Source organism: Bubalus bubalis, chromosome 2, assembly GCF_019923935.1.
Source record: "Bubalus bubalis isolate 160015118507 breed Murrah chromosome 2, NDDB_SH_1, whole genome shotgun sequence".
Classification (NCBI taxonomy): domain Eukaryota; kingdom Metazoa; phylum Chordata; class Mammalia; order Artiodactyla; family Bovidae; genus Bubalus; species Bubalus bubalis.
In genome coordinates this window covers 184,975,853-184,998,405 of record NC_059158.1, presented here as the reverse complement: position 1 = coordinate 184,998,405, position 22,553 = coordinate 184,975,853, and the positions used below count along the sequence as shown (strand labels likewise).

Genomic DNA, 22,553 nt, shown 5'->3' with positions numbered 1-22,553 from the left:
CCAGCAGGTCCGTGTGCGTGGACACTTCTGTTCCCCCTCAGCCTCCAGGACTGGAATTCTCCTTTCGTTTAGGCTGAGTCTGACTCTGGTTTGCAGGGTCCTCTGAGACCATTACTTTTCTGCACTTGTTTGAAAGCAGGGCTCTCCCTCCCTGCCGTGTGGGGGGGATTGGCTGGGAGTCAGGGCTCCCTGCCCTGCATGTCTGACCATAGGCGAGCTGTCTGGGACCCATGGTGTGGCGGGCTCCCTAGGCTCCCTGGTAGCTTTGACCCTTCAGGGTCTCTGACCACATGGGTGCCTGTGTGGTACCACCCCGGACACCCTGGAAGGACCGGGGTCCAGAGTTGAGGGGCTCTCAACAGACCCTTGGGCTTCCCAGGTAGCGCTAGTAGTAAAGAACCCACCTCCCAGTGCAGGAGACGTAAAGAGATGTGGGATCGATCCCTGGCTCAGGAAGATCCCCTGGAGGACGGCATGGCAACCCACTCTGGTATTAGTGCCTGGAGAACCCCAAGGACAGAGGGGCCTGGTGGGCTGCAGTCCATGGGGTCACAGAGAGTTGGATACGACTGAAGCGACTTAGTACACTCGTATGCAGGCAATAGACCTGCCTGCTGTGTCCCCCCTGACTCCACTGTGTGAATCACCCACCAGGTCCCTCAAACAGTAGCCGGCAGGACCATGTCCCAGGTCCCCATTCCCCCACCAGCAGGCCACTGATCACTGAATCCGCCCGCCCCGCTCCCGCAGGACCTTCTGCTCCAGCTCTGAAATCAGGCAGCCCCTCATCCCCTTCCTTAAACTCTCACCCAACCCCTGTCCTCTTAGAAGCTGACCGTGACTCCCCACTGCCCACAAGCTTTCTTTTCTAGAAAATTCCTTAACTCCCTCCAGACAGCAATGCTTGCACAGCCCAGTGGTCAGCCTCATACTGAGGGCCCAGGACAGCGTCCCTCAGAATGCTGGCTAGGGGACAAGGGAGACTGATCCGAGCTGTTCTATCAAGTCATCATGAGACCCGCGCATCAAACACAGGGTGTGACGGAGCCCCCAGATGGTTCTGACATGGAAAGTCGTAAATGAGAGGCGTGCCTGGGGTACAGTGGGTGAGAATCCACCGGCTGGTGCGGGGGGCATGGGTGTGACCGCTGCTCGGGGAGATCCCACACGCCGTGGGGCAACTAAGCCCGAGTACCACAAGTACTGAGTCCGGGCGCTGGGAGCTGTGCTCCCCAACAAGACAGACCAGCGCAACCAGAAGCCTGTGCCTCGCAACTCGAGAGTGGCCCCCCACCCCTGCTCAGCGCAACTGGAGAAAGCCCACGCCTGGCAACAAAGAACCCAGAACAACCCAAAAGATAAGACAGAAAGAAGGTCATAAACGGGCAAGGCCAGCGTCGTTCCTGCCCACGGTCCATCTTAACTCTGACCACACTCTACTTAGCGATGTTAACTGCACTTGTTTATACACACGTACGGATGAACTTCCAAGGACAGAGGAGGCTGGCGGGCTACAGTCCACGGGGTCGCAGGAGTTGGACGTGACTTAGCGACGGAACGACGACGACAGACAGGGCGAGATCGCGTGTTAGAAGGTTCCAGAGCCTCGAAACTGTGCTGAATGAACCCAGCGCTTTTGTTTCTTTCCTGCGGTTTTTGCAGAGGCCTGCCAGACCCTCTCACAGCAGGTGGGCCACCAGCCCCCGCCTGGACCGCACGGAGCTAGTCCTGCCCTGTCAGTCACCCGCTGTGTGACCTCGGGCGAGTTGCTTGACCCCTCTGAGCCTCAGGCTCGTCACTGTGAGTCACCTTGCGGGGAGGACAGGAGCATGCCCAAGGCGCCCTGTGTGCCCAGCACTCACACCCGCGAGCCCGGGAGGCACTGGTGTGATGACAGCCCTCGCTCGGGGCCTTCGTGGGCGCCGCGGCCGCTCTTGCCGGGCCTACTCTTCCCGGCTCCGCCGGGCTCCTATCCCCCGCTTCACCATCGAGCTTGCACGTGCCCTCTCCAGTAGTGGCCCTGAGCCCTTCCACCCGACATTAATAACCCCCGTCCCTCCGGCGCCTGCCGTGTGCTCCCCTTGCGGTGTTTGTTACGTGTCCTCTGTGGGTCCGTCCCTGGGTCTTTTCCTTTCCTGGGCAGAGAGCTCGTTGAGGGTAGAACTGTGCCCTAGACCTGCATCCTGCCTCCCGAGTGGAGTCGTGAAACCCCTTGGTGGGTGGGGTGCCCAGCAAGCCAGGCCTCAGTGCTCCAGGCCAGGTGGACGCACGAATCAAGCTGGCCCTTGACGGGCACCACGAGACCTGCGGAAGGCTGTGCCCTGGGTCCTCACAGGCCTGGAGCTGCTTGTGGGCAGGGGTCCGCCCTCCCACCGCCCGCTCCTTCTAACATCAGCCCCTCCCCACATGGCGCTGGAGCAGAGGCCACTCAGGGAGGCCCCTGGAGCTCAGAATGAAACCGTCTCACTGCAGATGCCCCAGGGGTCAGGAGGCAGGCTCACCCGGGTTCACATCCTGGCTCTGCTGTGTGACCTTGGCCTTGGACCCTCTCTGCGCTTCAGTGTCCTTGCAGTACAACAGGGAGCAGCTCCACCCAGCCCGGCTGGCTTCCAGGGAGTGTGTGAAAGCAGGCGAAGAGCTTGCGAGTTTTATTAATGTACATTATAAATGTATAAATGTATATAGTTTGGTAGCTTTGGCCTGAAGCTCCCCTTACCCCCTCACTCACTCTCCATCTTAAGTAAGTTTACCGCAACCAAAGAGCCTTTGGGGGCCAAGCATGTGAATTCCTGGCTGCTGCTTAATTTAATCAAGAAACAACAGTTATTGTTTCGGTCTGTACATTCCTCCCCTCTTCTCTCCTTCCTCCTTCTCCTCCTTTTTTCTTTCTGGAGAGATGGCTCTGGATCTCACAAAATAATGGAAACCCAAGCTTATTAGCCTCAGGTTCTCAACAGAACAGATGGCTTTAATAAGATTTTGCTGCTTTCATACTGCACACATGCAATTTTAATTCTTTCCCTTTGCTGTTTGTGAAACACACCAAAAAACATCCTGTGCTGTGAATATGCCCATGTTGCTTATTGGGCACCCAAAAACTGCCATTCCCACCCCACATAATCTCCTCTAATCTTCCCAGAACTCCTGTGCAGGACGGCCTCTTACTCCCATTGCACAGGTAGGAATACTGAGCTTCAGATTTGCTTGTCCAAAGCCATCTGAGAGGTAAAGGACGGAGCCAAGATTTTAACCAAGGACTGTTGGACGTCAAAGTTGTGTCCATTCTTTTTCTTATTACTTAAACTGCCCTTACTTAAAAGTCTCTTTTATAAATACATAAAAGTCTCTTTTATTAAAAAAGAAGTACATAAATACACATATGTAACTAATCACTTTGCTATATACTTGGAACTAATACAATACTGTTAATCAACTATGTATCAATGGAAAAAAAACCCTTTTAAGCCCTCCTTGCAATCCCTATCTACTCTTCATGGGTTTCACTGTTATCCGTGTCTCATGGTCCCTTTGGACCTCCCTGTTCATTTCTAGACACACAGATGCATATATGCACACACAGAAACTTCTTCTGTAAATGGGCCCATAGAATGTATTGCTGCCCTTGCTTTTTTAAAAACATGATTCCCCTCTTTGTGGTCATTTAGGTCACTGGGCTGCTTTCAATTTTTATAAACGAAGCTGCAAGGACCCCCTCCGTGCATCCATCTCTGTGCATGTGAGTATCTATTTACGCAGGATCACAGGAGCCCGAGTCTGTGGTGTCAGAAGACTGGCACATTACTAATTTGGATAGATATTGCCAATTACCCCAAAAAGGATTCACTAAATTCAACTACCACCAAGAGTATAACAGTGCCCGTTTCACCACATCTTCACCAACACTGAGTGCTATTCACGTTTCAGATGTTTGATGATGTGATGGATGATAAACAGTGTTTTACTTACTTTACTTGGCATCTATTTCATTAATAATGAGGTTGGATATCTTTTCAAAAGTTTATTGACTGCATTTATTCCATGCTTATGTGTAGACATCTTTTGGCCATTTTCTCTTTTATCTCTTAAATTTTTTAGGCCACACCATGAGGCATGGGGGATTTTAAGTTTCCCAATCAGGGAGTGAACCCACGTCCCCCGCATTGGGAGTATGCAGTCTTACCACTGGATGGCCAGAGAAGTCTCTGGCCATTTTCTTATTCAATTTTTAAAATTGATTTGATTGAGCTCTTTATATATTATGGCTCTCTATCGTTGTTTCTTTGTTCTCTCTACCATATTCTGATTCTAAGAACTCAGCTTAGAATACGAGGGACAGGGTTTGGGGGAGAATGGACACATGTACATGTGTGGCTGAGCCCCTTTGCTGTTTACCTGAAACCGCCACAGCATTGCTCGTCGGCTATACCCCAGTACAAAGTAAAAAGTTTAAAGTTTGAAAAGGAAAAGAATATGAATGATAAAGCCATACTAATTGGTTGAACTCTGGTGTGCTGGTTAATGCCCTCTATCCATGGCTAAAGATCATCTTTATCTATAGCTCTGGACGTGGGCTAAGTTATCAAAATGATAAAGACTTTCCGAATCTGTTCTATTCAGTTGCAGGTTCCACTTGGGATGGTTGGGCTTAGATCAAAACTAAAGTTAACCGGCCTTGCGACTCAACTTCTCTGAGCCTCAGTTTTCTCACTTGTGAAATGGGATCAATAATACGAACCCCTTAGGGTTTTGGGGTAGGACCTTCCCTTCCTCCCCAGTGTCTAGGGCACCACCTTGGCTGAAGCCCCCAAGTCCTTCTCAAATCCCCGGCCAGGACGCCTCCTTTCCAGCCCCACAGCCATCAGCCTCTGGAGCCCTCAGCTCCTGCTGGAGGATCTGTCGTATGCTGTGGGTGCTGGGCCCCCCAAGGCTGTCATCCCCACCCCGAGACATTGCTCTGAAAGCCTGGACAATCCCCACTCCCTTCCTACCAAATAATGCACATGAGGGACTTCCCTGGTGGTCTGGCGGGTTAAGAATCCACCTTTCAATGCAGGGGACATGGGTTCGATCCCTGGTCAGAGAGAAGATCCCACATGCCACGGGGCAATTAAGCCCACGTGCTCCAACTACTGAGCTCGCACACCGTGACTAGAGAAGACTGCAGGCCGCAGCAGAGACCCAGCGCAGCCAAAAAACAATAAACAAACACAGCACACAAGGGCTCGTTAGTCAGCACTTAAAGACCTCCCATTTGGGGCTCGCTCTTTGCCTCTCAGTCTCAGCCCACTCAGCTGTGTCCCTCTTGCCCCAGATCACAGTGACCGGCCTGGCCTCTCGAGTCATCCTATAATCTGGTCTCGGGCCTGACCCAGGAAGTCCTCCTCAGGACCTGTCCCTCTCGTGCATCGTCCCATGGACACGGACGCTGCCCCTTCAGGACCCCTGGCCTGGGCCTTGCTCCTTCCAGGGCCGGTGCCCCACTGCTCCCTGGGATCCTCCGGGACGAGGGCCTGGCCTCAAACATCTGTGTCCCCAGGTGACACCTAGGTCACTAGGTCACTGGGACACTAGGTGCTCAGTTAGGGTTGTCAGCTCCCCAGGAGCACGAGTTCTGGACAGACCTGCAGTAGCCATTGATGATCCTTCCAGAGACCACCTTCCGGAAAGGCTCCCAGTGCTTGGCTTCTCCGTCCACAGGTGCGCCCAGCAGGACGACGTCCTCAATGATCCCTTGGCAATCTGGAGAGAGACCCCAGAAAAGGTCGTCAGCACCCCTGACCACAGTGGGTCCTGTGAGGGACCGTCCAACAGCGGTGGAAGACATGGATATGACACCCGCGAGAATGCACATATGCACTCACTGTTGTTTAGTCGCTCAGTCATGTCCGACAGTTTACGACTCCACGGGCTGCAGCACGCCAGGCTTCCCTGTCCTTGCGGCACAAGCACATTCGTGCACACATCCATGCCAACGCACACCATACTGCGGCTTCTATTCAGAGGTCCAGGCCCTGGGTCAAGCCCTCTGGTGCCTGATCCATTCCTACAAAGCCCACACACCAAGCCTGTGCCCCACAACTAGAGAAGACGGCCACAGCAAGACCCAGCACAGCCAAAAAGGAATGAATGAATAAACCAAGCACACATCATCCCCGTTTCAGAGTTAAGGAAAACCAAAGACATTTTCAGGATCACATGGCCAGTGGGTATCACAGTCCAAGTGGGGACCCACATCTATTTCCACCATCCGTGAAGCTCACGACTGACCGTGGCCTTGGATGGAGAGTTTCCTTTTAGAAGGGACTCATGGTCCCTGGCATGTTGCATGTGCCAGGCAGGAGGTACAACAGCCCTCCTCTGGCAACAGTCCTTGGGGGCCTGTACGGCCTGGCGGTAAGGCGGGAGTGCAGAGGAGAGGGGGATGAAAGGGCATGGAGTGGATGCATCGGCGCTGACCTAGCGGTTCAGGGTATTTCAGGCAAGGGCTCCTCACACTGCAGCCCGTGGATGAGCGCTGGCCCGTGGGGTGTCCGTCCTCTCAGTATAGATCAGAGAAGCAGTGTCTCTGATGTCCCTGCAGACTGGAAACCCACAGCTCACACGCACTTTGAGAAGCGCTGCTCTCAGCCCGCCGGGGTGCACGTGCCCCACCCCCAGCCACTCTCCACCCCTGAGCCAGCTCTGTTTGCTCTGGCTTCGTCTCACTTGTTTACATCTGTCTCCTCCTCTAACCTCTGGGTTCAGGGAGGGTGGGGCTCTGGCTTGCCTTGGTCACAGATGCCTGGTCTATCCTTGGGGTTCAAGAAGGGTGTGAATGAATGGGTGAGTAAATACATGGCCATCCCCTGGGACAGCCAGTGTATGCACTTGGTAGCTGCAAAGCTCTGGGTTCAAATCCCAGCTTGGTGACTTCTAAGCTAAGTTACTTCTCTGAGCCTACAAGTGGCTATGGTACTGCCTTGAGGGTCTCTGGACTGCAGGGAGATCCAACCAGTCCATCCTAAAGGAAATCTGTTTTGAATATTCACTGGAAGGACTGATGCTGAAGCTGAAACTCCAATACTTTGGCCACCTGATGTGAAGAACTGACTCACTGGAAAAGACCCTGATGCTGGGAAAGATTGAAGGCAGGAGGAGAAGGGGACAACAGAGGATGAGATGGTTGGATGGCATCACCCATTTGATGGATATCAGTTTGAGCAAGCTCTGGGAGCTGGCGATGGACAGGGAGGCCTGGCATGCTGCAGTCCATGGGGTCGCAAAGAGTCGGACACGACTGAGTGACTGAACTGAACTGAGGGTCTTTATGGGGATGAAGTCATGGTGGGGAAAAACCCAGGGTGGTGAATGCACAGAGGAAGCTGGCGGACCCCCTGCCTGCCTTGCTCCCCCACCTCCCAGCACGTAGCTCCTTCTCAGAGTCCTGAGCACCCCTACACTTGGGGAGTTACCTGCTCCGTGTTATTCTTGGGGAGTGGGCCCCACAGGGACAACTCAGCCAGCCCTGCCCGTCTCCTGCTGAGAGATACGGGGCGGCTGGCTTCCTCTCCCTGGGCTCCGGTTTCTAACCAGAGTGCATCTGGTTTCCATTTGAGCTGCATGTCAGAGTTTGAGTAAGGGGTTCTGGGCTAACGGGAATCTGAGAACCCCTGTGCTCCTCCGGCTCTGACAGATCAGATTCCCTGGCACAGAATCCTGACGTCACTCCTTGGCTTCCAGGGAGAGGATAATCTGGCAGAAAGATGTGAAGCCTCGGGAAGCTGGTGGTTCGTGCTGAATGGAAAAGATGCCTCAGATGCTCTTCCACGTAAGGGCCACTTCAGGTGCTTGTGCTTCCAGCGAGGCTGTAGATTTTATTCTGAACCCTGCTCTTGTCGGATGAGGAAACACGGGGTCTCAGAGGGGAGGGGGCGTGCCGAAAGTCACACGGGTAGCTGCTAGGTCCTGGGCATCCCTCCAGCAGCAGCAACTCAGAGCGCAGCGATCATGGAGGGGTTATCATCGCCCCCACAGTGCCAACGGCTGTGGGCCAAGACCAACGACGGAGCTTTGCGCGCTCTCTGGATGCCGGCCACTCAGGGCACCTGCCTGATGAATCTATCTCAGGAGCTCCGCTGCCCCAGGGGCCATCACCGGGCGGGCTGGGACCCCTTGTGGCCAGCAGTGGGATTGCGGCATTCCCCGCCAGGTTGCCTAGGGTGACCGCCAGGATGCCGTGATTCCCATCAGACAGCTGTGACGAACAGCAAAGAGATAGCTGCCTTTTGCTGAACTGAGACTAGCAGCTGAAACTCATAAAACAATCCAGAACCGTCAAATCCAGCCAGGGTGGGCAGCGAGCTGGAAACATGTTTACTGAAGCCTGGTTGAAAACTGACTTAACGAGACCTCCTCCCCTTCTGACGGTTACACAGTCGTAGGTGCTCTCCTTACATTTTAAAACATGATTTGGTCTCTGGAACAAAAGGCAAACCTGGAGATAAGCCACGAAGCAGACTCTTGGTGACACACAGGTGTTAGCTAAAAAAACTTGCTGCTGCTACTGCTGCTAAGTTGCTTCAGTCGTGTCTGACTCTGTGCGACCCCATAGACGGCAGCCCATCAGGCTCCACCGCCCCTGGGATTTTCCAGGCAAGAACACTGGAGTGGTTGCCATTTCCATCTCCAATGCATGAAAGTGAAAAGTGAAAGTGAAGTCGCTCAGTCGTGCCCGACTCTTCGTGACCGACTCTTCGTGACCCCATGGACTGCAGCCTACCAGGCTCCTCCGTCCATGGAATTTTCCAGGCAAGAGTACTGGAGTGGGGTGCCATTGTCTCATTTTAGACCCACCCAAGGGATAACTCTATGTCCTGTTCCCAGAATGATACAGTCCAGGAGGGGAAGTCTGAGTTAAGAAAACTGGCCACTGAATTAGATGCCGGGGGAAAAAAATGTCAAAATTCATTGTTTGGTCCAAAACTTTATAATGCCAGAAAATTTCAGTCTTCCAGGTAAAACACAGAAAATCCTCACTCAGGTACCACTTTTAGAGTCAAGAAGGTCCCTTCCGTGGACACACGTGATTCTTCATGTCACAATGGAGTTCCCTCGTGGTCCAGTGGCTAAGACTCCACACTCCAAATGCAGGGTGTCTGGGTTCAACCCCTGGTCAGGGGACTAGACCCCACATGCCACAACTAAGACCCAGCACAGCTAAATAAATGTTTTAAAAAAGAAACTGGTATTTAATATTTTAACAATAATAACGAACATAAGACCACCTTACTGCAGTTTAACTGCAGGGACCATAAATGTTTTCTGAAATATGTGGGATTTATTCCAGTTGCTACCATCAGCTTTTCTTCCTGTGAATTCTTAAGGTGTGAAGATAGTCCCATAGCTTTATAAACAGTCAGGGGTCCAACAAGCATTGGCCACCTTCGAGTAGAGGACACAGGCATGTCCAGCTTTTAAGCGTGGATTTCTTATTTTTTAAGCAATCCTGTGTATGTTTCCAATACAATGCTTTTACTGCAAAGGTGGAGGCCCTTCACTCTGTTAGGACTTTGGAATTAAGGCAGCTCCATCCCTCCAGCAGTGGAGAAGAAATGCTCTATCAGTCCTTTTTTTTTTTTTTTAAACTTTTTAGTTATGTATTTATTTATTTGGCTGCACTGGACTGGAGTCGTGGCACGCGGGATCTTCCACCTTTGTCGCGGCACGTGGGATCTTTCGCTGGGGCAGGTGGGATCTAGTCCTCCGAGCAGGGCTTGAACTCACTGGGAGTGAGGAGTCTTGGCCAGTGAAGCACCAGGAAGTGCTCATCAGTCCTGCCTTCTCCTCTCCACTTTTGGTGCTTTTCGTCACTCATGTGTGCTATGAGAAACACTACTTTTCCAAACTGTCTTTGACTTCTATCTCTTATTTTTATTCTTAATACGGGAGCCAAAGTGATCCCTTTAAAAGTCAAGTCATAGGCACGAGGTAGGTACATTCTGGGGGTGATGGAAATTTTCGACAACTGAGTTGTGGAATGCTTTGGACTGTACGTTTGCTGAAAATCACTGACTTATATACTGAAGACGGGGGGATTGTGTAGTATGTAAATTACACTGGAGGGAGAGTCAGATCATTTCACTCTCATGCTCAAGACCCTCTCGTGGGGTCCATCTCTCCTGGGGTAAGTCATCTTCAGCAGCTCCTGAAGCCCGCCGAGACCTCCCCCATGCATCCCCTCACTCGCTCTGCTCCGGCCAGACTGGCCTCGCTGTTCCAGAACATGCCAGGCCTTTCCCTCACTGACCCCTCCTCCCGATGCCTTTCCCGCTGACATCCACATGCCCCCCCGGCACCTCTCTGCTCAACTGTCACCCTCCAAAGGGAGGAGGATCCAACCTCCCACCCCGACCAGGAGTCCCCATCTCTCTTCTCTGATTTCCTTTTCTCCACAGCACTTGAGACCATCTGACTCATGACCTAGTTGTCTTTTAAAATCTCTTTTTCAGTCTGTCTGCCACTACATGGTAGCTCCCCGAGGGCTGAGACTGTTCTTTCTCATGTTCCCCAGGAAGGTCTGTATAGTCAAAGCTATGGTTTTTCCAGTAGTCATGTATGGATGTGAGAGTTGGACCATAAAGAAGGCTGAGTGCTGAAGAATTGATGCTTTTGAACTGTGGTGTTGGAGAAGACTCTCGAGAGTCTCTTAGACAGCAAGGAGATCAAAACAGCCAATCCTAAAGGAAATCAGTCCTGAATATTCATTGGAAGGACTGATGCTAAAGCTAAAATTCCAATACTTTGGCCACCTGATGCAGAGCCGACTCAATGGAAAAGACCCTGGTGCTGGGAAAGATTGAAGGCAGGAGGAGAAGGGGACGATGGAGGATGAGACGGTGGGATGGCATCGCTGACTCAGTGGACCTGAGTTTGAGCAAGCTCCGGGGCTGGTGAAGGACAGGGAGGCCTGGTGTGGTGCAGTCCTTGGGGTTGCAAAGAGTTGGACACGACTGAGCAACTGGACAACAACAGGGAATCCCCAGCGCCCTCAGCAAACAGCACCTGGCAGCGGTGCTGAGCTCAGTAAGTACTGGTGGGATGAATGAAAGCAAGCCACGGGACTCGGCAGTGTGGACCCTTTGTGGTGAGAATACATGCAAAAAAAATTTTTTTTAATTGAGAGGTGCCAGTCGAGGATCTCTGTAGACTGGATAATGAAGAGCAAGTGCTGAGTCTGCTGAAAGTAAATGTGAGTATTTAACCACTGCTCTCAGCTTTTCGGGCTTTCCTGGTGGCTCAGTCAGTAAAGAATGCCCCTGCAACACAGGAGACATGAGTTTCATCCCTGCGTGGGAAGATCCCCCAGAGGAGGGCATGGCAACCCACTCCAGTATTGTTGCCTGGAGAATCCCATGGACAGAGGAGCCTGGTGAGCTACAGTCCACAGAGTCGCAAGGAGTTGGACAGGACTGAAGCAACTGAGCACTCAAGCACCCACTCAGCTCTTTAACTGCTGGTTTCCAGGCTTCTGCTCCAGGGGAACGGCTGCTACGGTGGCTAGCTGCGGTCTGCAGCGGGCAAGAACATGAACGGCCCTTCTGACCCTGCCCTGGTGGAGCTGGTCCTTCTGACCCTGACCTGACTGAGCCGACTCTCCCCTGGCTTCTGACAGTGTGAGCCAGAGGCTCATGGTGACCCTCCCAAGAAGCACCTAACATCAGCCATATTCACAGAATCCCTTGGGCTTGGCCTACATGATACGGAAGGCTTGGGATCTCCAGACCCTTCAGGAGCTTCGTGGTGTAGCTCAAGGTGTCCCATCTCTGGGGACAAAGATCCGGAGTGAATTTGAGGGCCTGTGTAAGTGCAAACCACCGCTGACCAATTAAAGGCCGCCTGTCGCACCCGGCAGGTGCCATGATTAGGACTATCGGATGGCTGTTGCAACTCAGAATTTCTGGATTCAGGTAGCTTTTTGTCATTACATACTTTCTCCACCAGGAGACGCTGAAAGAGTGACAAGTGCCACGGGCAGGGCTGGGAAATGTTTGCCAGCAGAAAGGGCCCAGGGGCACAGAAACGTTGGGAATCGCCAGTCTGGGAGAAGTTGCTTGACCTTGAGCACAGAAGATATCTTCAAATGCTGGTTTTGCGTGAATTGAAGTCAGTTATTTAGTAACTTGGAGCCTTAGCTTCCTCATGTAAAATGGAGATAATACAATAATGTTGATTTCCCAGGGCTAGAGTGAGGTTGTTATATGCTCAGGGTGGTTCCTGGTACATGCCCGGTCAGTGGGATCCACTGTTTTTCCCATGCACACAATCAAGTTGGCAGCGAGGCAGAAATGGTGGGCAGGACGCACTGTCTTTGGAGATGGCTTCGCCATTACAGTACCACACCTGCTTCTGCTGCTGCTGCTAAGTCGCTTCAGTCGTGTCCAACTCTCTGAGCCCATAGACGGCAGCCCACCAGGCTCCCCTGTCCCTGGGATTCTCCAGGCAAGAACACTGGAGTGAGTTGCCATTTCCTTCCCCAATGCATGAAAGTGAAAAGTGAAAGGGAAGTCGCTCAGTCGTGTCTGACTCTTTGCGACCCCATGGACTGCAGCCCACCAGGCTCCTCCGTCCATGGGATTTTCCAGGCAAGAGTCCTGGAGTGGGGTGTCATTGCCTTCTCTGTGCCTGTTTCTAGCCAGCTGCTAATTGCAGGTACTATTTGAGGAGTCAGTGGTGGGGAGTAGTGATGCCGGGCACGTGGTCGGAGGATGAAGCCTCCGGAGGGAAGCAGCTGTAGAGCTGTCAACTACAGTTAAACACATCCTCATTTACTTAAAAACATTTTTTTTTTGGCCCCACCACTCAGCTTGTGGGATCTCAGTTACCCAACCAAGGATTGAAACCGCACCCCTGGCAGGGAAAGCAGACAGTCCTAACCGCTGGACCACCAGGGAAGTCCCAAAATTAAAAAAAAAAACAAATTATGGTAAAATACTCATAACATGAGTTTTCATCTTAACCATTTAAAAAATTCTTTTGATATGGACCTTTTAAAAAAGTCTTTATTGAATTTGCTACAATGTTGCTTCTGTTTTATTATTTTTATTTTTTAGCTGTGAGGCTTGTGGGATCTTAGTTTCCCGAGTAGGGGTCCCAACCCCCTGCACTGGAGGGCTCCGTCTCACCCACTGGTCCTCCAGGGAAGTTCCTTAACCATTTTTAAGAGTACAGTTCAGTAGCATTAAGTATAGCCATACTGTTGTGCAACCATCTTGCTTTTTATCACTTAGGATTTAGATAAATCAGTTTCTATCTTGTCAACTGCTCTTATCACGCCAGATTCCTGATATGACACTTTTACCACTGGGGTGCTCCTGGCAGTCTGGAGATTGTCTTAGCTTTTCAAAAAAATACAAAACAAATCACAAAAAAAGCCCCAAGAGCTGAGAACGGCTAGTTCTTCACAACAGCAAGAATTCTTTCACTCTGGAGCCTTGGTCTTTAAAATCCTCTATGCTGTGGTTCGGTCACCAAGTCGTGTCTGACCCTTTGCGACCCCCTGGACTGCAGCACGCCAGACCTCCCTGTCCTTCATTATCTTCCGGAGTTTGCTCAAACTCATGTCCATCAAGTCGGTGATGCCATCCAACCATCTCATCCTCTGTCGTCCCCTTCTCGTCCTGCCTTCAATCTTTCCCAGCATCAGGGTCTTTTCCAATGAGTCAGTTCTTTGCATCAGGTGGCCAAAGTATTGGAGCTTTGGCGTAAGCATCAGTCCTTCCAATGAATATTCAGGGTTGATTTCCTCTAGGATTGACTGGTTTGGTCTCCTGGCTGTCCAAGGGACTCCCACGAGTCTTCTCCAGCACCAAAATTTGAAAGATCAGCTCTTTGGCACTCAGCCTTCTTTAAGGTCCAACTCTCACATCTCTACATGACTAGTGTAAAAACCCTAGCTTTGACTATATGGACCTTTGTCGGCAAAGTGATGTCTCTGCTTTTTAATATGCCGTCTAGGTTTCTCACAGCCTTCCTTCCAAGGAGCAAGCGTCTTTCAATCTCATGGCTGCAGTCACCATCCGCAGTGATTTTGAGGCCCAAGAGAATAAAACCTGTCATTGCTTCCACTTCTCCCCCTTCTATTCGCCATGAAGTGATGAGACCAGATGCCACGATCTTAGTTTTCTGAATGCTGGATTTTGGGCCAGCTTTTCCACTCCCCTCTTTCGCCCTCATGAAGGCGCTCTTCAGTTCCCCTTCACTTTCTGGCATTAGAGTAGTAGCATCTGCATATCTGAGGCTGTTGATACATTGAGTTTCTATCAAACTAAACATTCTTAAAATGTACCAAGTAGGGCTAGCTCTTTCAGAGTCCCACAGAGCATCCTTTTTGTACGATGAGGGGGGCCCTGTGTCACTGGGAATGGCCACTCCCAGCTTCGCCTCTGTCATTCTGTCCTCTCCAGACCACGTGCTTTCGGAACATGAGGCAGGCCCTGGCGGTGCCTGCCAGGTCTCTCCCACCAGCCTCCTCTAGGAGCTACACAGAAATCTCATCACACGGCAGGAAAGGCCACATCACACGCTCCCACAGGCCTATCACACTGTCAGTAATGAGATTCTCCCGCGCTGCAAAGACCACAGTTTGAGAAGCGAAAAAGAAGGATGTTCTTCCTCCTGGCAGGGGGTCGTGTGTGCACTGAGCGATAAGGTGGGAAACGAAGGAGGAAGTTATCTCCTGATGGCGGGTCCAGAAAACAGACCTTGAAGAAAATGCTGTGAACCGCATCTAACACAAATGAAATCCATGCCAAAGACACACGTACACGCAAGATAAACCCACAGACGCAGCGGAGGGGAGAGGGAGAGGTCCAGGAGCCAGAGGGAAGGGAGATGAAGGCAAGCTTTGACTATCCCCCTCCTCCCAACCCTTCAGTGGAATGACGTTCACACTAGAAAGAACCGTTTAAGGGACCCGTTGATGGATTATAGGGATTTGGGATGATTTTTTCATGGAAGGAGTAAGCCTTCATCTCTCCCTTTTGATTCCCGTCTCTTCCATTCGGCAAAGTGGTAAGGCTGTTACTAGCATCTGGGAGCCCGAAAAATTAATCTGCATGCCTGACCTCTCGTGGTTGTCCACCCGCCTCTCCAGGGGAGGCTAAAGCGGGGTCTGGCTGCAGACAAAGCACCTGGGAGGTGCGATTCCGTAGAAGGGAAAGAAATCACATCAAAGGCGATGTCTGCTGGAGATGAAAGAGCCAGCTGACTGAACGACAGTTTGCTTTGCATTTCAACTGTACCTAGTGACACCCCAGACGCAGTTTTCAGCTAAGTGAGAGTTCAAGAATTCAAGGTCAGGATGTTTAAGTGTGTCTGAGCTTACTGAGGAACTCTTTTGCCTTGGTTTTATCCTTCAAGTATCACAGGCAGTAATACTGGTCTAACTTCAGAGGAGCTGGGAGAGAAGCTGGAGAGAGAGATCTTGCTGCAGAGGTCATTCCTTTGTTGTTTGTTTTTAAACAAAGTTCTGGTATACTATTTCTTAACCTCCCTTCTTTTCTTTATCATCATCACAGCTTACCTAGGCTAAGTGCTTTATACATATACTGTTTCATTTTCTTCTTGTAACAACTCTAGGAGGTAAGCAGGACTACTCCCATTTTATGATGGGGAAAACTTGCCTCAGAGACACTAAGTAATTTGCCCAAAGTCACACAATAAGGGGCAGAGTGGAATTCAGTGATCCCTACATTTTCTCTCCTACTCTACTTCCCTAATCTTGAACCAAAACATGTCTTTTGATAACTGCGACATCTTCTAAAATCGAATATTAAAAACAGAACAGCACAACTTGCCAAGATAAACAGTTCTTACTCGGTTGACTCAAGACACACACCAGCAGGCTGGAGTTTGCTGGAAGACTGACATCCTGATGTGGGCACCACGCCAAAGGCACACGACCTTTTGCTTTGCTACTTTTGGGAACACCTGTCAAACCAAGTGGGTGGAAAGATCACGCAAAGAAAGAGGGGTCTGCATGAGACATGTCACACTGTGCAGTTTCTGATGGGCAGTTACGGCTGTCGGTCCACACCCTAGCTGCTGCTGGTGCTGCTGCTAAGTCGCTTCAGTCGTGTCCAACTCTGAGCGACCCCATAGACGGCAGCCCACCAGGCTCCCCCGTCCCTGGGATTCTCCAGGCAAGAACACTGGAGTGGGTTGCCATTTCCTTCTCCAATGCATGAAAGTGAAAAGTGAAAGTGAAGTTGCTCAGTCGTGTCCGACTCTTCGTGACCCCATGGACTGCAGCCTACCAGGCTCCTCCGTCCATAGGATTTTCCAGGCAAGAGTACTGGAGTGGGGGGCCATCCATCCTAGCATGGGCACTCAATTCCCCACCAGAAAGGTTAAACTGAACAAGATGACATGAATAGAAACACAGCTGTGAGCCAGTATAACACCAGCAGTTTCATTATATGCATATACACAAATAAAATGTCTTTCTATTGGTTAGCTGCTGCTGTATAACAAATAAGCCCCAGACTCAGTGACCTGAAGTAACCATTTGTTATTTCTCATGAGCCTACCAATGGGCTATGCAGTTCTGCTGAGATTATCCTGGCCTGCTTGATCCCACTGGGTTCACTCATGTGTCTACGACCAGCTGGTGGGTAGCCTGGGGGCTGGCTGAGATTACGTGGCTTTGCCTCACGTGTCTTCCATCCTCCAGGGGGCTAGCCTTGACTTGTTCTTAAGGCGAGGGTGAAACCCATGTGCGAGGCCTTCCGAAGCTTAAGTTTGAAATGGATATGATGTCATTTCTTTTACTTTTTTTTTTAGCGAATGCAAGTCACAAGGCCAGTCCAGATTCAAAGGGTGGAGAAACTGACTGCACTTCTTGATGGGAAGAGCTTCAAGGTCATATTGGAAAAGATGTGAAAATAGGGAGGGGTGGAGAAGTAGGGCCATTTTTTTTTTTTGCAATCAGTCTACGACAGATATATGCAATATATCTGAAACACTGCAAAGTACTGAGAGCTCGTGTGCAGTAAGCAATGGGTTAAAAACCCCTGGTGGTACCAGTACTAGGGGAATGTTTCTTTGAATTCTCACCCAGTGAGAAGAGGAGTGGGAGGAACACCTGGGCACTGAAGCAGCCCAGCCAGGATGTTGGCAAGTGGCTGTTTTCAGGGATGTGGTTTTGGGACTCTGAATGAAGGCAGGATCCTTCTAGAGAACTGGAAAATAGGCCAAAACAGAATCCTTTAGGCAAGATCAAGGTGGGGTGTTCAAGCACTGATTTAATCAAGTGCAAGATCAAGCAACCAGGTCCAGAGGGCCAGTGGTCAGAGCTGCAGAGCAGGGTCTGGAGGCTTTTATTCAAGTATGATAAAGGCAGCTAGTGGTTATGAGCATGGTCCTGGATTCCAGGAACAGTGCTAGATGTTCTGTCTATATTATCACAGTAATATTCACTGTTTTTTGAAGTAGAGTTCCTTGAGTAGTTACTGCAGCAAGGGTCTCTTTAAGGTAAACTTGCTCAGTCTTTGAAAATATCTTTTGGCTTCCACCTCAAATGATAGTTTAGCTGGATGGATATATAATTTTAGATTGACAATTTTTTTTTCCCTTTTGTGGTTTCTATTGTTTTGAGAAGTCTCATCAGTCTAGTTGAGGTTTCTTTGTAAGTATTATTTTTAAAAATTCATTTAAAAAGTAATTAAACAATTCCTTTTTATCTCTGGAGTTCACTATGATCTGTGTAGGTGTAACATATTTATTCTGCTCAAGACTCATGTTCCCTGAACCTTAGGAATCACGTCTGTCAGTCAATCTCAGTCAGTAAATTATATCTCTTTCCTATTCTCTCCTTTTTGGAGTTGGAATTAGGCAACTGTTGAACATTAACTTCTCTTTCCTATCTTCTATCTCTTTATCTCTCCACAATGCATTGTGAGTAATTTCTTCAAACCAATCTTCCAATTCATTGTTTCCCTTTTTAAGTGTAAGCCAGTGTTGGTCACTCAGCCGTGTCCGACTTTTGGCAATCCCATGGCAGTCCCAGAGGAGCCCGCCAGGCTCCTCAGTCCATGAAATTCTCCAGGCAAGAATAATGGAGTGGGTTGCCATTTCCTTCTCTGGGGCTCCTGTAGGGGAAATTAGAATGGTACGTCTCAAGTCCAAGGGAGCCCCCGGGCATGTTCATTATCAGAGTGATGCTCTCCTTTGTAAAGCGCTTCTGACTGCCAGATTGTTGAACTGTGAGCCATTCAGGAGCCATTGCTCTTCTGACCTTAACATACCTAATACGTACCCCAAAGATCTTTCCTTTGGGAAAGATTTCTCGCTAGCTTTGTCTAATCTGTTTAACTTTCCCACCAAAGTTTTAATTTCAATGACTATTCTTTTTCATTTCTAAAAGTTCCACTGGTTTCATTTAAAAATCTCCCTGTACTTTTTTTTTTCCCAACATTTTACTCTTTCCACTTATCCTTCAATGTTTTATGTCCTTAATTATTGTAATCATGCTTATTTTTTTGAGGGGGGCACTCCTTTAGGCCATTCTATTAAATTAAGGATCTAATCTTGATGTTTGCTTCTTTGTGCTTTTCCCATATGGTGTTTTTCGTTTTTTTTTTTTCATGTGTTTTTATCAACTTTATGGAGTAAGACCTCATCTTTAAAGCTGCTCTTACATGGGAATCTGTGTAGTTTGGACTGAGGACCTGTATGGTAATGCCTGTGGCTGGGAACCTGGCTGAAAGTCCACAGTGGTTATTCCCATTCTGCTAGTGCTTATAACCTGGAGTCCACAGCGCTGCCTACAGTTTAGCAAGTCTGAGTCCACTGAACTGAGGTTCTCTGGACTCCAATGTCAGGCTCGTATTCTGACAGTAGTGGTCGTATTTCCACTGGGTAATTTTACTTAAAGTGCCTAGATCTGGGTTCAAAGTAAGATTTCCCCGTGGTTGCTTCCTCTTACCCACTCTCAAGCTTTATAACTCTTTATTCCATTTCTGAAACAGATGGTACAGTGATTGCCAGTCAGGAACAGTCAGGGCAGAGATCACTGATAAGGCTGCTGGTAGTAATGTCTTTATGACTAACGCTGCCTTATCCCTGCATGAACAGCCCTGCCAAACTGGGAGCCTCAGACCCCGGCGTGGGCCCAGTTCTGGCAGCCGCTCGCCTCTTTGAACGACCCAGTGAGCATGAATGCATGTCTATGGGCCTGAGTTCAAGTTCCTGGTGGGGTAACTGGAGGCATATCAGAAACCTGGTCATTGCTCTTCCTCTTCTCTGCCAATGACTTTCTCCACACGGGTCGGCACAGGGCAGGGGCCTCCCAGTGACCTCTGCGATGCTGTGGAATCCTCAAAAACAACCCCATCTGAGTTCCCTTCCATCTTTTAAAATAAGTGCCACGGGAACCTGATCTTGTATAGTTTTTGGTCATTAAAGAAAAAGGGGGCATCGCTAATGGACTAATGGGATTTGATTTTTCTTTCTTTTCTTAAGAGAAGTTCTTTTTCAGAACATTTCCTCCTGATTTTCATCTGGGGAGGGGAACAAGTTCACGGAAATGACAGCACACGTTGGGTAGCTGTTGCCAGGAAAGCCCGGTGACACTTAGGAGGGCAGACCTTCTGCTTTGATGACATGAGCAGGGGTCCAATGGGGCCACGGGAGCCAGGCCAGGCCACGCCTGTCCATCTCCTCATCCAGAAAGGGCAGGAGAATCGCTGACTTGCAGGGCTGTTGGGAAGACTCTAGGAGATGATGCCAGGAAACACCTTTCCCAGCAGGAGCTCGGTAAATACCAGATCCTCCCCCTCTTTGTATCTACACCCGCCCCTCCCGCCCCCCTTTTATTTTGGCCACACCTTGCAGCTTGTGGGATCTTAGTTCCTTGACCAGGGATCAAATCCAGGCCTCCAGTGGTGAAAGCATGGAGTCCTAACTACTGGACCACCAGGGAACTACCCCGCTGCTTTGTATCTCTGATGTCTAATAAATACAGACAGGGAGGATGTGGCTGCTGACACGGAAATCTCTCAGACAGCGGGAGGAGGTACCAGTTCTGCACAAGCCCCCAAGGGAAGGCTGCTGGCCTCTCTGGCCGGCGCCTGTTGGAAGCCCGCTCCAAGCTGAGCTCGTGAGGTGCGTGCTCCACGAGTCACCGCCAGATGGTGCTGTGGCAGCCACAGATGCTCCAGGTGTCCCGGGACACTCGGCCAGGACCTTCCAGGAAAGCCACCTGCAAGCGTGGGGCTGACCACACCCCAGAGCACCTGCCACGCCCCAGGGTCCCTGAGACGAGCCCCAAGAAGGCTCCAGACCTGACGCTGCCTTTTACTGGCTGTGCAGCCTGGACAAGCTGGGTAAACACTCAGTGGTGCCATTCAAGAGACAGGTCCAAGGTCCCCCTGGGGCAGTGGAGTGGGCCTTGTCATGGGTCACAGGGCCTAGGTGCACACGGGTTGGCTGGGACCATCAACGAGACACTTCATGGGAAGAACCCGGCAGGAACTGTGACTCAGTCAGCTGGCTTCATTAAGTGCGGTTCAACAAGCCCTCAAAGGACTTCCCTTGTGGTCCAGCAGCTAAGACTCTGAGCTCCCAATGCAGGGGGCTTAGGTTCGATCCCTGGTCAGGGAACTAGATCTCATGTGCTGCAACTAAGACCCAGTGTAGCCAAATAGATAAATAAATACATATTAAAAAACAAACAAACAAGAAAACCCCACAGCCCTCTTATGGGGTATCTAAGGCTGGGCCAAGGTTGGAGAAGACTCTTGAGAGTCCCTTGGACTGCTAGGAGATCCAACCAGGCCATCCTAAAGGAAATCAGTCCTGAATATTCATTGGAAGGACTGATGCTGATGCTGAAGCTCCAATACTTTGGCCACCTGATGCAAAGAACTGACTCATTGGAAAAGACCCTGATGCTGGGAAAGATTGAAGGTGGGAGGAGAAGGGGACGACAGAGGATGAGATGGTTAGATGGCATCACTGACTCAATGGACATGAGTTTGGGCAAGCTCTGGGAGTTGGTGATGGACAGGGAGGCCTGGTGTGCTGTGGTCCATGGGGTCGCAAAGAGTCAGACACGACTGAGCAACTAAACTGACTAAGCTGTGAGCCATGTTCAACAACGGTCCCCTGAAGCCTCTACCCCCAGCAACTGCTAAATTACTAAATGTAAAATTACACCAATGAGAGCCCAACTTGGGACTTGCCGCCTAATTAACATTCTTTCAAGTACCCAGGTGCTCAAAGCTGAAGAAATTATCTCCCTGCCTGAGTTTCTGCAGACACCCCTGCTACCACCCTCCAGACAATTAGGCAGCACCCTGGAGAGGTCATTCCCAGCCATGCTGTGGTCTTCATGGTACTGGGTCTGTAAACCTTTCCAGTGAGCAGAAGACAGAGCTGTTTGAGGCTCTGATGGCTAATTAAACCTGAACCTGAGCACTTAGCTCCTCACAGGAGAGTGTGAAACTCTCAGAGTGAGACAGGTTGAAAAGGAAGGTCTTACTACCAGCAGAGCTGGTATCTCCAAGTCCCCTTATGGAAGTGAGAAATAGGATCAATGCTTTCTGCTTTTGCTCTGATGGCTAGGAAGTGAGTAGCTGAAGCCACAGCTCAGTTATAGCAGCTGGGTGATAACAGGAGAAAGTACAACCGTAGCAGTAACAGGGACAAAGATAGCAGTTACTGAACGCCTGCGACTTGCCAGCCATTTTTGCTAAGTGCTTTACATATATTGGGGCTTCCCTGGTGGCTCAGAGGTTAAAGCGTCTGCCTGGAATGCGGGAGACCTGGGTTCGATCCCTGGGTCGGGAAGATCCCCTGGAGAAGGAAATGGCAACCCACTCCAGTACTCTTGCCTGGAGAATCAATGGAGGGAGGAGCCTGGTAGGCTACAGTCCATGGGGTTGAAAAGAGTTGGACACGACTGAGGGACTGAACTGAACTGAGGTGCTTCCTTCCCCTGCTGGGATCCCCAAACCCCCAGAGGGCTGCTCCTTCACTGCAGAGGGTCTGGATTCTTCAGTTATTATCAATCAGACTCATGCAAGGGACTTGTTTGTACAACATTCTCAGTGAGGAGGAGGCCCAGGAGGGAGGGAAACTGAGAAAGGTCCCTTGGTGGGGGCGTGCTCGTGAGGCTGGTAGGGCACCAGGGCTCACCATGGCTGGGAAAATAATTCCTGGAGGCTGCCCCTCCATCGCCCTGCAGAGAGAAGCTTTGGCAGATAATCTGTTTCCCAGGAGCTCGGACAGAGAGCAGGAGAGGGACCTGGACCAAGGGCCAGGGCCAGGCGCTGGGGGGCAGCCTCAGCTCTGCCACCTCCCAGCTCCGACTCTGGGGAAACCCTTCAACTCTCCGAGTCTCAAAGTCCTTGTCCACTCTCTATAGAATATGGTGAGTCAGATGCCGGCCCATGAGGAGGCTGTGAGGATCCGAGTTAACAAAACTGACACCATCAAGCATTGGCACAGACATCCGTCCCATCTGTGGTGACGGACACCAAAGCCAAGAGCAGGGACTTCCCTGGTGGCCCAGTGGT

The 22,553-nt window shown here is 50.5% G+C and overlaps 1 protein-coding gene across 9 annotated transcripts in view; it reads right to left on the bottom strand.

Moving 5' to 3' along the window:
- The window catches only part of TMCO4 (transmembrane and coiled-coil domains 4), a 103,512-nt gene that overhangs the window by 11,884 nt on the left and 69,075 nt on the right, over positions 1 to 22,553 (bottom strand). For all 9 annotated transcript variants that reach the window (XM_025278830.3, XM_025278834.3, XM_025278831.3 and 6 more), the window contains one exon: positions 5,622 to 5,739. In XM_025278830.3, the coding sequence (XP_025134615.2) occupies positions 5,622 to 5,739 (118 nt within the window). The remainder of the gene's footprint in view (positions 1 to 5,621; positions 5,740 to 22,553) is intronic.